The 16,570-nt window shown below is 41.0% G+C and overlaps 1 protein-coding gene across 17 annotated transcripts in view; it reads right to left on the reverse strand.

The window, feature by feature from the left end:
- Nucleotides 1-16,570, reverse strand: part of PTPRD (protein tyrosine phosphatase receptor type D) — a 523,934-nt gene that overhangs the window by 51,559 nt on the left and 455,805 nt on the right. For all 17 annotated transcript variants that reach the window (XM_053656280.1, XM_037156783.2, XM_037156780.2 and 14 more), the window contains 2 exons: nt 5,023-5,142; nt 4,355-4,509 (listed from right to left, as the gene is read on the reverse strand). In XM_053656280.1, coding sequence (XP_053512255.1) covers nt 4,355-4,509; nt 5,023-5,142 — 275 coding nt within the window. The remainder of the gene's footprint in view (nt 1-4,354; nt 4,510-5,022; nt 5,143-16,570) is intronic.

The following is a 16,570-nucleotide window of genomic DNA, read 5'->3' on the forward strand; positions in this document are numbered from 1 at the left end:
CTTTCTTAAAAATACTTCAATATAAAGAGATACAAATACAGTTTCATGTTAAAAAAAACCCACTGAAACCAAAAATAGTCTAGCCTTCAAATGATCTTACTGTCTCTGTAAAAATTCTGAAAGTGCCATATAGAATTGGACAAACTTCAACAAGCACTTATTGAGCACAAACTATGATGTAAGAGCCACGGGTACAAGTGTACACAATCCGTAGTCCATACCATTTAAGATTTCAAGGCATATGCAATCTTCACACGTATTTAAAAATACTGAATGTGAATACAATATTTTATGAGAGATCTCAGAGAAAAGAGTGTTTAATTTTTCTTGTGGAAAGAGGGATGAGGCATGAGCTTTAAAGATTTCTCCAGGGTTTTACCTCAAACGTCTACATCATGAGGCAATTCCTGTCAATGGATGAGTTGAGCTGTATGTAAGGCAAGAGGGACTGGTGAGGGTTTGGAAAACCGTATAGTGCATTCCAGCTTAAAGGCATTAAAGCTCAGTTTGTTTAAAAGAAATGACCATCGATATCAACAAAACCAACTGAGGCCAGTTTGCAACCTTTGCAATACACAGGGAGGTACTACTTCAGTTGGATTATGAAATGGGGTTGAACATCATTAGACAGAGAAGAATAGGTAAGATTCCAGAATGGATGAATATCATTTGCTGAGAGCCAGAGATGAAAGGACTCATAATGTTCAGCAGGTGGCTGAAAGAAGGAACAATTAGCCACAAAGAGTGAGGTCAGCCTAGATTATAACAGGCCATGATTACAACACAAAGTTCCAACTTTATCTTGAAGGCATCAAGAATCACAGCATTAATTTCTCTGTATCTTCAACAGCATCATTTTAAGACTTTAATGATTTCTCAGGTCTTTATGAGAGTAGATTTATTATTTAAATGATTCTAACTCATAGCATTAAAATGTTCTCTGTCACTATGAAAAATCTACTGGAATTACCTTGATGGGAAATATCTAAATTTAAAAAAATCCATTAAGTATTTAGATATTTATAGACATCTCGTTATTCACAGGATATATGCCTCAAGTAATGCTCACCCATTAATTAATACACTGATGATTTAATATCATTGCATACTTCTGCAAACTATGCACTGTCCTAAATGCTTTATGTATGTCATTTCATTTAATCTTTACAAAATTCTTATTGCTATGAATATTCTTATCCCTTCTGTGAAGAAACAGAATCTAACAGATATGAAATAACTCCCCAAAAGGCATAGAGCCAATAAGTGAATAAGCCAGAGATTCATTTACCCAGTCAGTCTGTCTCTCCAAAGTGTACACGCTTAATGTGGAGATTAAATGTTTGGCATGAACTGACTGATAGGGTTGGTCTTTCCTCCTACACCTGTTGAACCAGACTTTCTTTCTTTTAGAAATGGGGTAGACTATATCCTTCTCTGCGACCTTCCTGGATTTTGTCTATGCTTGTTGCATTAGTCTATCCTGATAATGCTTTATTATTTATTGTTAGAATTTCTTCTATGTGTAATGACCTTTTAGTCCTGGTACATTTATTATAAGACAAAACTACTGAAGCACATGAATTTTCTCTTTTTCTGTCCCCCCCTTGTTTTGTTCTACCACCAGACTTCTAAATCTCCTCCACTCTCACAGGGTCTCCTGGGCGAAATGTTTGGGTTTACTTTGAGTTTGTTACTACTTCTTCAGTAAAGAGAAAAAGTTCAAGTCCGTCATAAGAGACATCACAACATAAAATACAGTGTTTATGTTCCAGACCCTTCTGTGTGACTATTTACGCCATGATCGTGCCAACTACAATCAGAATGCCTCCGTGACTTGGCCAGCGCTGCTCTCTGCACAGTTCTGTCCCGCTCAGAGATGATTTCTAAACCAGTGTTTCTGGGATACCACAAGAGCAGTTGTTATCTGGAATGACTTGAATTTGCCACCCTGTCAGAAAAATTATGACCCCGAGTTTTAACATGCTGGTGTCTAAATCAAAGAATCGTGACAGTTTTGATGTTGGCAATGCGGACACGGCCTCCCCTAAATGAAGAGGCTGAGATTTCTCACCAGACACGCGTGGTTACCTATCTGTGATCTGTGGGCGAGCACAGATCATCTCCCAGAGCTCAGTTTATGCCTCTTCTTTCCCTCATTAATTTGTAGTTGCTAACACATTACTTCCACCAACTATACCTACTCTTCTGTTTGTCTCAATACCAGCTTCTCCAGAGCCTCAGGCACAGCACTTCCCAGTGTCAACAGCTATTAGCCCTGCACATTCATCTTTGTTTCCTTATTTCTCCTCAGCCATCTATCTCTCTCTGAGCTGAGTCCGGGTGATATAAAATAACATAGGTGTGTGTGTGATTTCTCAAACTAAGGCATTTAGCTCTCTGTCTTATCTTACCCACTTGCCTGAAAACTTATTTTTGGGTCTCTACAAGTACCCAGCATAAAGCCTTATATTTTGCTTATGATCAACACACAGTAAACTGCATTTTTAAAATGACCTCTCTACCTACCTACCTACCTACCTACCTATCATCTTAGTTTTACAGGACCTCATTTTAATTTACAGAAATGAGAAGCACATTTTGAGAGAGGAAATATGCTGTTATTTCAAAATGCAATGAAATATCATAATGCTATTTTTCAGTAAAGACTTCCAAGTTAGGTTTCCCTAAATTTTGTTCTAATTATTGTATACCTATAAATGCATACACATTTATGTGTATATATATTTTACACATATAAATATTTATACATGTCTACATATGTATGTGTATATATATCACACAAATACATCTATGTGAACTGTATTTTTGCCATTAGGCAGATAAGGACAATATTTCTTCCATGAGCCCCAACTTCCTATTTCCCTATCCTGTACCAAACTCCACCTGAAAACATTTCATGTGGGAGCTTCAGAATGAGGTTAGGCCTGCAGCAGACAGGATACCACCTCACCAGGCACAGTGTGTCCTGGAGGCCTGCAAAGATGTACAACAGGGTATACAGACTGGTCAGACTAGCACCTGCTGACACTAACAGGCAGGACAACCAGCAACAGGCTTTCCTGATGCATGAGCATTTGCTCAAATTCATAAAAATAATTTCTAGTATTTCAGAATCATGCAAAAGTCTGCAACCCAGTGGTAGGCCCTGAAAGGTCTCTGTCCTGGCTACAGTGTAGCAAGAACTAGAGGATAAGGTGACGCGGGCCATGCCTCTTCCATTGCTACCAGCACTGGGACTGAACCCCGTGTCTCTCTTGTGTTCTTGTTTCTCCTGACCCAACATGGGGGTGTGGTTTGAAATCTGTAGAAGACTCTATAAATATAAGGTAATGTTATTATTTTCTTGTTGTTGTTGGGAAAAGTAACTGCTAGAACAGAGAACCGCAACATTATCCTGTCTAGAATTTGTGGTCCACGGTTTAACCCTTGCCACTGCAGCATGGTGGATTTTATTGCTTTTTTTTCCTGGTCTACCCGCTGTGCCTACCTTTTTGTAAAAATAAAGCATGCTGTTAGGTCATCGTAGAAGTGGGTTTATGACAGAAACTTTCTTTCCTTTTTAATATACTTCAACACTGCAATTTTACTTTTCTGTGCAAGAAGCCAGAGTCTCTCCTATTTGATTTGTTCAGTTTACTAAGAAGTATTAGAAAGTTATAAGAACGATACATTTACAGAGTAATAAATGGAATGTGGCTAGATACCTTTAGTAATCTGTTAGTAATGATACTTGAGAGGAACTCAGAAGATTGGAAGAAATCAGTTTAATACTGAAAATGTGTGAACACATTTGAGTGGTGATTTAGAGGATGTTAGTCAGAACTGTCTATATGTGACTTGATAATACTAATGTGCAGGAAGCACCTTTAAGCGGTAAGACATTCTCTCTGAAATGTGCTTCCCTTATAAGTAGTGAAAAGGACGGTTGGCCCCACCCACTACAACACAGCCAACAACTGCCCCTCTGGTGTGTGACAGAACATCCCTCCGCTCAGCTGCAATTCGAACCTAATTACCAGATTGATTCTCGGTTCTTTTCCGTTTTGTGTTTATATATTTAGGACCATGTGCACACTTAATTTTTGTGTTGATTTATTTTCACTCCAAAGATAAAACAGCAGCATCAGGTATAGGCACCTATATCAAACCCTTCCTGTTACTGTTAGAATAGGCCTCATTTAAGCCCAAAAGACTACCTGTATTATTGATGAAGGTATTTACTATCCCAGAGTGTCAAGGAATTGGAACGAGAATATGCAATGAGCAGTCGTGTTAGCATTCTGGTTCCCCACCGACCTTCTGACTGCGGGAAAACCGCTCTCGGTGTCCTCACCTGCAGTGAACCACCATCGGGCCTGCGTCCGGAGGGTTGCAGGCTTTGACTCTCCGTAGGAAAGCCAGGAAAGGGGTCGGGTGCTCTGGAACACCGTGATCGGGCCAGGCGGTGAACTGGAATTGTCTCACTTCTCTCTTCTCACTCGAACCATTCTGCGAAGCAGGAGCACCGGCTGAAATTCTGTTTTCCTAGCCTCACGTTGCAATGAGGAATAATAACATGGAAGAGCTAACGGGGCAATGTGCTATCTTAATTCCTCCCCATCCCCCACCCGATATGCTTTGGGAAGATACACTGTTCCGAGATACAAAGCCCAGGCTGTTTGGAAATGACAAATATTTGCTCAGGAAGATAACAATTCCGAGGTAAGAAACATTACATTTTTCAGGCGTAACTATTGGGAGTACTCCTGCTATATTTTATAGGAAAAGCCAGTTCTCCTTCATCTATTCTTCATTTGCTGAAACTTCCGTTCGGAGAAAGAGTACTATATTTACTAATAAATCGACAAAGAGAAAATGGCTGAACAATAATGGAAGAATTATTTCATTCGTCACTGCTGCCAGTGGAGTCGGGATTTAAGTAAAGCCCTAAGATATCTGATCTCTCCGAAGAAGCTTTAATATGGAAAGGGAGAAAAGGAGGTAAAAACATAAAAGGCAAACCTTGTAAAGTGCAAAGGTTCGAACACAATACGTGGCCAGCTCCACAGTATCGAGCAGCGTCACTTGGACCAGCCCATGAGTTTCTGTGCCTCTGCTGGGCCAATACTGGTCACACTTCACCTGGAAGAAACAAGGGCACATTCAGGGCAGATGCTCGTCAATTTCTCTATTAGCTTTACTTTGAGATGCTGCTGGAGGAAAACAGCTTTTCTGCATTTCATTTCATGTTGATCCTTTTCTGGCATGCATTCTTGTTATCCCAATATATGTAAATTATGGCTCTGATGCCAACATAAACCACATTTTTCAAACTGGTAGGAATACTAAGCAGTAACAGATTCAATTTTCCCAGAGAAAAAATAAATTGCAGATTGTTGCTGAGTAAGATAAGTAGAGAGGTATTTGAAACTTCAGAGTACTTGAGAAGAAAACACAAATTTGTTCTGGGATAGACATTAAGAATTGCATCAAGGAGATTACACATAGGCATTGAAAGTGCATGGCAAAATAGTTAGCATTCATCCATCAAGGTTTAAAAGGCACCAGCTATTTCATCTTGAGCTATCACAATTTCCACATATGCTTGTTTAAAGAAAAGTAGAAATAATTTGTAAATCTATCAAAGTATAATAAACAACAGAGCATTTTTAAACATACGAGATAAACGGTACTGGTATTCAAAACAAATTAAATCGGTAATGCCTAGGAAAAAAGAGCCGTCTGTTCTTTAAAAAAGTCTCAGAGAGTCATGCACTAGAAGTGCAAAGTTTAAATGACTTAAAATTTGTTCATTTGAGATGAATAGTCTATAGTTTCTATGTGAAGTTGAACAAAAGCACATAAAAAGTATTCAACCCAATTAGCTTAACATGAAGCAAAGAATAATTCAAGGTCTGCAATAAGCCTCAAATCTACTGAGTGTGTCCTTTGGGCATTAAAAAGCATAATGACAAAAGACACACAGAGTACTGTAGTTTCTAGTAGGGCCATAGATCAGAATATATTTACCCTTTCTATCTCAGAATATAAGAAAAATGGGAGTAATTCTTAGTCGAAACCAATATTAGGAAGCGCATGTTTTACTTAAAAAATAAAGATATGAAAGTTATAATCACTGGAATTAAACAAAACAAAGAGGCATTATTATCATAGATACTAGAATTTTTTGGTCCAGTGAATAGTATTACTAGATAATTATTTGCTTTTGTGTTGAATATAAATATTCATAGCATGCTGTGAATGATACTGTAATTTTTCTGATTCCTAGGTATAGCATCTGCTCCTCAAAGGACTTTGTCTCTTTACACGTAGGCACTGGACCTTCTAAAGTTTCCCAAATAAGGAAAAAGGAGAAAAACCAGTTAAATGTACAGTTACACACTTAAGAGAGGTTGAAGTCACAAGGATTGATCCTGTGCCTTTATTTCAATAGACCACACAAACATCACCCATTTCATAAAAAACAAATAAAAATAGTTGACAGTAAAATGGAAAATATGGCTCTTGTTAGCACTCATAAAAAATATTTCCATATTTCCTAGATGCACAAAAAGTCTTCCCTGTGTTATAACTCTATCATATGTCCTATCATATGTTCTAACTCAAAGAAAAACAACACAAGGAAACGAAAACCCTTTAAAAAAACTAATGTACTATGGTCAAGATTTAGCACCTCCCTGTTTTCTGACTGTCCATCAAAACCCAGGACACATCTGGATGGACCTTGCCAAGGTCTCTACCTGAATGGAGCCAACACTACTTAAGTAGCCACAGTTCAGATAGAAAAAGAAAATCACAGAAGTTAAGCCAAAGGTTCTGTTTTCAGCCATGAAATAGATGTCAAGTTGATGTCTCACTGGAAAGGACAAAAGTGACTTTGGAGGCCTCTTATTTCAACATTTGAGAGGATGCCAGCAATGCATTAAGTTAAAGAATCAAGAGAGAAACTCAAATTCATCCTTTAATGGTTTCAGCTGGATGGCAACCCTTTCAAATCAAAGCCAACAGATCAAATCCCAGGAGGACAGATATCACTGTGGTGGGCACAAAAAGAGCAAGTTAGTGCAACAAAATGGTCCATGAGGCCAGTTTAATGCACTAAACCCAATTCAATGCAATCACAACTCAAAGCCAGGAACAGGTTGTCCCCAGACCTTTGGTGAGGTAACTGAAAGATCCCTGCGCCAGCCTTTAAGTGACTCTGGAAAAATGACTCTATTATTCAGTGACTTTCTTTTCATCTACACATCCACTCCATACTGAAGATGTAGGAGAAACTAAAATTTTACTAATTATTCTCATACTTCTAGTAATAAGTTTTAAACAGAGACTATTATTGGCTTAGATTCTGACTCCTTTAGGGGGAAAAAACATGCCACAAAACATTACTATAAGAAATAAATGATGTGAACATTTTTAGCTGAAAGGAAAATAAAAGCTTTTATACTCAATTTAAATAATGCACTTTAGTCTTACTTTTTACTGAAAAAACAAGACATTTTAACATTCTAACTGCAAAAAGTGGGAGCAATTTTTTAAAGCAAATATATTTAAACATTGCCATTTTCTCTCAGGAAATATTTCACAAAGGGAATTTATGAAAAAATAAATATTCCAGCTTGTGTGCACATGCACACGCAAGCCTCAGCAGAAGGATTAGAAGGCTTTGCTGAGCTTATCGGGACTGCTACCGCTCTGCATCTGCCTTCATTAGCAGATACCTCGGCACTTATTTTCTGGACCTCACTCTCTGAGTAGCCCGCACAGGTTTCATGTGATTTCTGCGGGCCAAATTTAAGGGCTTAGATTTACTGACAAATTGTTTTTTTTTTTTTAAGTCTTTCATTTTCAGCCATTCACTAAACAAATAATATCTGATTTCAACATTAGAGAGCAAGTTGAGGGTTCAGGGAGAAGAGACACAAGGGAACAATAGAAATGATTTCCCCCCTAATTAGCTAATGCAAATGAACTCCCTTCATTTTTCTCTTTTGAAATGTTTTCTTCGACAACAGCCCCTCTCCCCATTATTTTTCCCCTGGGAGAAAATCTCTGAAGGTGTTTCCAGACAGCATTACTAAGTACTTGTTAGGCTGCACGCACGGAGCTGAGTGCGAGTAGAAGAGTGTAAGGGCTCCCCTTTGAGTATGTACGAGTAAGAAGGCAGCAGTTCTGGAATGTGAAAACTGATTTTGATTTTTCCTCTTTGATTCTGATGTGGCAACAATTGGCCTTCAGGACTGATTCACGGAGAGTCAGGCAGCATCACTGGATGACCAGTAAGCTGCTCTTCTATTTCCAGGAGCCAAACTCAATGGCCTCATCTGTGAAATGGGAATGGCACCTCCAGCCCACTGGTGTTCCCGTAAGACTCCAAAATCATGACACTGAATCACGAATCAAAATGGCCATCTCAAGTAGGCATTCAACAGGTCATAGCTGTTACTAATTATCAATTAGGTCACATTGTTGATTTTGTGTGGTGTTATAAACTACCTAAGTCGTTCTAAATATGAGAAAAGGTACATGATTAAGCTCAGCAGATATGCATTTAGGATATTCTAGGTGGAAGGCAAGGTGTCAGCAGGTGTGGGGGACACCAAAGTGCAATTAGATGCATGCTCTGCCCCATCTCCATCAGCCTTACTGACCACGAAGATGCGTTTATATCTCCTGGTTTTTCAAACAGGTAGTTGTGACTCCATTAGTTTACCTGGGCCCAGTGTGCTGAGAGGAAAGAATGTGCTAGATTATAAGGTGGGAAAGGAGAGGAGCAGAACCTGCTACCCAGGCTGTGGTTTTGAAGCAACCCTCAGGAACATTCCTTGAAGCTTGAAGTACTTGAAATGGTTCAGATTCCTGGCTGGATTTGGGGGACAATCCTTTTTATTATCACAGAGTGATTGCCCTTATATGGTAAGCTTTCATTTCTTCATAATTATGGAAAGGACAAGTTGACCATGGCTAAGTGTACATTATGAAACTCATTCATTTTACCTCTTTCATGACAAACCATCAGAAGCAAGGTGATAAAGTGATAAAGCATATTTAAACGCATTCAGAAGAAAATCTACTGCTTGGAGATATCGGGTGGGATTTGATCCAGCCAGTCTGCTGACTATGCTCCAGCGAAATGCATTCCTCTGGTTCCACTTTTGTTCGCATGTGGCTTATCTTGGAAGTGCCTGGCACGGTCACAGGCACTCAAAAACTGGAAGCCAACATTATACACAACTGTGCTGTGGTCGAGGCTGGCTTATTTTTAAGTGGCCTGAAAGTTTGTGAAAATAAAGCCTCCTCATTTCAATGTAATAAAGACCTATTGAATGAGGCAGCCTGGCAAAGCATCCGAATTCCAGATGGAATAGACCAAGACCTCCAAAGGGTCCCAGCATCACTGATACCAAATGCATGTGCCCCATGGTACGTTGGACAGCCTGCCTAGGACCAGATTACTTTGCCAAAGGAGGACATAGAAGAGACAATGCATGATACATGGGAAACCATAACTGCTGCTGAGAGTGACTGGAAGTCAGTATTTAATAAGATCGGGCAGAGGATTCTCCTGTGACAGACGCACACTGACATGAGATGACACAAGTCAAAGTCGTTTTGGGAGTGAGGAAATGTTAACACACACTTATCAACTCCTGTTAATAAGGGCAAATGCAATAAAGGAAAGTTTTAGATAAGTGTTAGAATATATGTTAGTGGACAGAAAAAAATTACATGCTGAATTGTCTATTTCTATAGGTTAAAATATCTCTTTTGGAAGTTTTTAAGACCAGTTTTAATATTTTATTTTTCCCAATAAGGACAAAGATTATCTCAATGACTCTGTTCTAACAATAGCACCATTTTCTTCACTCAACTGATATTTAACCACATCTATTGCCACATGGCAAAACTTTCTATTTTGTGTATTTGCCCTTGTCATCTGGTCTACGCTGACCAAAATGTAGTGGAAGATCAAAGGCAATGGAATGCCTGACATGAGAATGATATTAAAGAATTGGACTACCAGTTAAGTAATAGCTTTTCATAAATAAAACTATAAAGGTGAAAAATATTATCTCAGTAAAACAAATTATGTATCATAAAAGAGTTTATTGGTTCATTGAGCCATTCTAACACTTTCCAAAGCATTTACTAATTAAAAAATAATAATCCTTTTTGTTTTTTTAGTGCCACAGAGTGAATGCTTGGGCCCCCCAAATCCATATGATGAAATCTAATCCCCTATGTGACGGTAATAAAAGACGGGGCCTGTGAGAAGTCAGGCCAAAAGAGTGGAGCTCTCACGGCACTGGGTTAGGGCCTCAACGCAGAGACCCTGGAGGGCTCTCCTGCCCTTTCCGCACACGTGGACACAGTGAGCAGATGGCTGTCTAGAACCAGGAAGCTGACCCTCACCAAACACTGAATCTGCCAGCACCTTGACCTTAAACTTCCGAGTTTAAGATCTGTGGGCCTGTGAGAAAGAGATTTCTGTTGTTTATAAATCACTTAGTCTATGGTATTGTTAAAGCAGCCTGAATAGACTGCGGCAATGCGTCTGCCAAAAGTTAAGACAGAAGATGCACTAGACTTTTCCAGTGACCTCCCCCATTAAACTGAAGAGTCATTCTATCTCAAGTTTCTGGAAATGCGTTGTAAACAGAGGAAAACTGCATAAAGTGCCTCTTTCCAGTGGCTGGGTGGCACTTGGATATTAGCTCTTGCCATGTGGCTTGGGTCCTTAGGGTCTGTGCCTGGGCCCCATCCTTCCTGGCAGAGGTTTGGTGCCCTGCGCAGCCCCACTGCCACCTCTCCTGCCTGGGTCTGCCTGGTGGCTGCTGTGGCCCGGCAACGGGCCCGAGTCACTGCCACTGAACAATACCGTTAGACGGCTGAAAGTTTCAATAAAAAGATATTTCTATACACCAGTCAGTATATAGCACTTCATTATTTTAACAATCAGTACAACTATACTGAGCATACATCTACCTTGCCTGAGAACAGAGACTAATCTACACTTCTCAAAACTCAAAAATAACCTGATCCAGCTTTGGATAGCCGTAAACGTGATTTCTGAGATAGAGAGGGGCTTTGCAGAAAGTGAGCAGGAGCCAAGTTTTATCTCCTCCTCCAGGCCCAGCTCTTCCCTTAGGCTGTGATGCCTCTGACTCACTTTAAGAAGAATGTTCTGAGCCAGGGCCTGTAGGCTTCCATTCTAAACAGAGGAGGTGGAACAGGAAACAAAGGTAGGAAATCCAGGAAGCTCACGAACAGTGAGAAAAATGGTGGGGTTCTTTCTCTCTTGTCTGACACTAGGTATGTTGACAAGAGAAAACCAAGAGTAGGGAACTTGCTAGATAAGGTCCCAAACACCCTGTAGGTTGCCAACACGAGCATCTCTGTTTTTATTGCCCGTGTCCTGTTTACATTAAGTATCCAACACTTTCAAAAACAATCCCATACATCACACAGACTCCAAAGGTAATGTTTGTGCTGCCATTCCTGCCGTTGCTTACGGGAAAAGCAGTTCCTGCTGCCCTAGATCGTCAGCGCTTTGGGCTGCAGTTGGAGAAATTAAATGTTCAAGGCCTCCGGCGCTTCCAGTTCCAGTTGGAAGGGGGACACAGACCTGGCATTTGAAAAGAATTTGCTCTCCATTAAACTTACCCAACCTTGACAAACCAGATGGGCCAAGAATTAGCCTGCCACTGGCCAAGGCTGGGCCTTCCAAAACCGATAACGACAATGAAAACAATAACGCTCTCATTTATAATCTTCAATGTTTAACCCCAAACGACCTCAGGATCTGTAAAGAATGTCAGGGAAATGAGAAAATGTCTCAGCAGATTTTCCTTTTTTTTTTTTTTTTTCCCTGCTTTTTGCCTCCAGTTGCCCTCTCGGCCACTGAGCCAAATGTGTGTCTCTGTCCCACCTTCGCTCTCAGTTGAGGGGCGTTTACCAAGGTGACATTCAAAGACTGGGGAGGACAAGAAAGAGCAAACGGTCACGAGGTCAGAAGTGTTCCGCTGGCCAAACGCCAAGTCTCTATACTGTAATTCCCTAAACTATCAACACAGCGTAGTTAACAGCAGACTGGTCCCTTTGGCCTTGAGAGCATCTCAACTCCACTCATTAGCACAAAACAAATTAGTGGAGCGGGACTTTTCTTGTTTGCTGGACTATGATAGCAGAAGTCATGGCGTGCAAAGCATTTGCTCTGCTCTGCCAGTGGGTGCTGTCCACAGGTTCTCATGATTCTCTGTCTGCAAACAGAAAACAGGGCTTAGCGAGTTTGGAAATCAAGAACAGAATGCCTCACTTCTATCTCTAGGCTTTTACTGCACATCAGTGTGACTCACAACAGAGGACAGTTCAAATCATGAATTACATCCTATTTGTGGACTGTCAGAATTTCACGCCCCATCCTCGAGACTTACAGCACTAAGGACCACCACCGCCATCACAGCTCTTTGAGTGGATCAGCTCCCGCCATGAAGCTGGCAAAACCACAGAATCAACACTGAGTCAACTATAGGCAGTAATTGCAGGCAGGCCAGTGAGAAGGTGAGAACTAGTGAGGGCCAACTATCCCTTCACCTTTGTTAAGCCACTTCAGCTTCTCCTACTAAACAAGGATGCTCAAGAATTTGCTGAGTGTGAGGTTTACTTATTCCCTCTGTCTTGTGCACTTCAAGATGGGAAACAAAGTAGATGAGAAATAGTCAAAAGCAGATAAGTGAAGAAAAAAAAAGTAGGCAATCAACAAAATAATAGAGCTTCCCAGGCCAGGAATCACTTTGGCAACTGCTACCTGGGAGACTCCAGTTCTTCAGTGGAGGCAGCCAACCATGCGTCCCTGCGGCCCACAAATAACACCCTTAGAGTGGAAATCCCAGCTGTGTATGTTCTCCTCTCCTACCAGGGCTTCATTTTTTCCAAACTTTTTCCTCCCTACGTGTGGTTGCCCAAACCAACTCATGTGCTTATTGGCATGTTATGAAACATGGAAACAATTAGAAACCACATTCTAGGACGCAGGAATGATTTTCTACAGAATCAATGAACTACGCAGAACTTGAGAGGATTTGGCAAAAAAAGATGGAAACTGTGGAATAAAACCCACTAACAGTATCTCATGTCATAGTGCATTTTACAAGGCTTTAAATTGATGTGTGTTTCAGACGGCGATCATATTTTACCTTCAAAAATCTCCAGATTTGGGCCTTACATTTTGTTTTGTTTCTTTATGTATCTGAATGAAACCCAGAAAATATTCAACGTACACATTTTCTCTTTGGGGCTGAAAACTAAGTGTATATACCATATAAACAATCTCAGGGCTGAGACCCTTTCAAGGCCATGTCTGAGAGGGAGTAATTATACTGGAAAATCAAAGAACTTAAGTTTTCAAATGGCCAGCTGAAGTCGTAAGCCATACCTCACCCGAGTAAGACCTTCTCTAGCCATTCAAACCTAAGAATGGTCAGTTCTATAACAAAAGGCCAATTGAGTTTCTATCACCTGCTAATGAACCTAGCAGCCCTTTGGGTGAGGGAGCTCTTTTCACTCAGCAAAGGTTACAGGCATTGCTGCTTTATCCACAGCAGGCCAGAGTGACCGGGAACAGTGAGCCTGGATAGGCAAAAGAGAAAGCTCGAAAAACCAGGAGATAGGTTTTAAGTAGAGATAATTCCCTAGCATCACCAAACAAATAAGAATAGGGAGGGAGAATGCAAAACAGAACCAGAAAGAAACATTGTATCAAGAATACACAAACTTTACCAACAATTATTACCATATGTAACTCATGTCGATATCACTCACTGTTTTCATATTGAATTCCTTTGAGATACGGCAGCAGTGGAAGTCGCAGCCAGAAGAGCCAAGGTCTGTTTGCAGACTGATAAATGAGTTTCTGCAACAGGCTCTCCGTTCTAGAGCTTCTGTCCTGGGGAAAGGCAAGTGCAGCCTCCCTCCCCACTGTTCTCAGGCCCGCTCTCCTCTAGACCATAACGCGTGGGCTGCTACACTGGGGCAGTGGGCAGGGTGTGCCGTGCGCAGGGACCCATGAATTTGGTCAGGATTCACGGTCAGTCACAGAGAAGCAAACTCATTTCATTTGGAAACAAAAAACTGAATTATTTGGAAGACAGCTTTAGGGGAAGTAAAGTTATAATGGTAAAGCCTCCAACTCCTGTCGCTCAAGCCAAACAACAGTTGAGATGCACTGAGCCACCCTGTCACATTCTTCCTCTCATTCAATATCCACAAGAACTGCACCACGTAAGCCAAAAAGGAGAAAAGAGATTTTGAGCGATCCAGTAACTTGCTCATCATTACACAGTGAGTAAGCATTAGAATCGGAATCTAAACCTGGACATTGATGGTGAGACACCCCACCTGGAACTCCGACACGGAGCTTCCCTTCTGTCTGACGATGACGTCCCCAGAGTGTTGTGTGATATCCCGCGAGCCTTTCTGCCCTTCCCTCTCCTTCTCTCTTCCCCAGACCAATTCTTCAGTCAACAGGCACTCCTCAATACTTCTAACACTCATACGTGTTTATATGTATACACGCTTTTCCTCCATAGGTGCATACATTTCCCCCATATACCAAGGGGATGAATATTATTTCAAGAACCTGAGCCTTAATCAAAACAACAAACTTTTAGGGTTCTGCTCTTAGAGAAGTGATTCATTTGAACTTCGTGGACCACCTCCATTTATGAGGGAGACGACAAGCAATTACTACTCAAAGCCAAAGCCGGTTCAAATGCCTGCTTTGAAGTCGGCTGCTGGGAATTGGGAATGCATTGAGTCTCCAGGTCAGCCCACATAACCCACAAAGTTCCTAAAGTATGGCACTATACATTTCAGTAACAAGTAACCACTATTTATAACACTGTTTTTATAGCAAAACTCAATCCAAGGTCTTGTTTGAGAATCCAGGAAAGCCTTGCCCTTCCCCCGATGAGACTTGAGGTGAACGAGCCACTGCCAAGGGGAAAAACCTGAGGTGGGTGGACGTGAAGGAGAACAATGGAAGAACAGGTGGGATCATTTGAGGCACCAGCGCTCCATTAGATCCCTCTGCTGCATTTGGTCATTGATTCTCAAGTTCCAGACTGGGGAACAAAGGGCTTTGGAGCCTTGAGGGTCAGGGCTCATGTGTGTGGTCAGATTGATAACGGTGGAGACTCCTCAGTGTTGGCTTATGCAGGTCACCAGAAGTTCGCATCCTGGCTGAATCACCACAGAACAAAGATCACCAGACAGCATTTTAATTGGCCTCCTTTAGGCCATTTAACAAAGAGAAAGCTAACTTGCAAGAGCAAAGAGTAATTAATGAAGGGAGGGAACAGAGGTTCCTTTAGTAACTTCCAAATAAGTTCCTCAGTCTGAGGCAGGGGAAGAAAGGTAGCCTGCAACATAAAGATAAACTGCAGGTACTGAAATCACAGTGCCTTCCGCCAAGAACCGCTGCTCATTACCATCAGATGTTGCAATGGTAGTGGGGCCGTTAGAACTAACTTTATTATCAGAAGCAATTAGGGAGAAAGGGGGCAGAATTTCATTTGGTTATTTCAAAACAAGTTTCTGTGCATGGTTTAATGAAGGCCTGCAGTGTCAAGATAAAATGTGTGTTTTACTGAAAACAGCTTCTGCAAATGACTGCTTGTTACCAGCCAGCATCTCCAGGCAGAGCGATCCGGGTGGCTTGGATTTACATGCATGCCAAAATGTAACAGTCCAGCTGTCTTGGCTTCATGGAAGTATGGACTGATGGCTAAGCACATGTGTTCAGGGTTCAGACTATGTATCTTCAATTCCCAACGCTGCCCTGGGTAGCTGAATGACCTTGGATGACTTTCTGGAATGTTCCAGCCTTAGTTTCCTCGATGTAAGGTGCAGATCATAGTAATATTTATCCTACAGGGTTGTTGTAAAATATCAATACACCTAATATATGTTAGACATTGTTATAATTATTAACAGGTGTACTCGAGAACCATTTGGGTTAAGGGGTTGTTTTTAAAGAATTGGCTTGTTACGTAGGGATTAACCTAAGTACAAATCAATAATAGATCCATTTATCTCTTTTGGAGTTTGCATGTAAAGATATTTGTCCTCGCAGGCATAACAGTTTTTATCTAAATTTCATTTCAATATGTCTATAGAATTCACGGGTTTTTAAAATATCTGATTGCTTTTTTAGGTTTGCAAAGCCAGTTGTGAACGACATCTTTTTAATTCTCAACCCCTTATCTGTAAGGTAACAGCTGGGACTTTTCATATTTTCCGAAGCGTGAGCTTTTTCCCTTATAAATCCTCTTGGCAGCTTTCGCCTCTTCCCTCAGATACACACCTGGACTGAGACAAACTGCCACGAATTGAGCTTAGAAGACCATTTAAAAAACCTCAACTGTCACACAACAGATGGGGACTTGGGCTTTGGCTTCCTTCTCAATATCCTTTCTGAGCTACCGTGACTACCTTGAAAGGCAACTCACCGGCGGTTTCCAACTCTGCCCGGAGTACCCCAGTCTTCTGT

This window comes from Artibeus jamaicensis, unplaced genomic scaffold (assembly GCF_021234435.1).
Source record: "Artibeus jamaicensis isolate MK-2021 breed Jamaican fruit bat unplaced genomic scaffold, CSHL_Jam_final scaffold_1964, whole genome shotgun sequence".
NCBI classification, from domain to species: domain Eukaryota; kingdom Metazoa; phylum Chordata; class Mammalia; order Chiroptera; family Phyllostomidae; genus Artibeus; species Artibeus jamaicensis.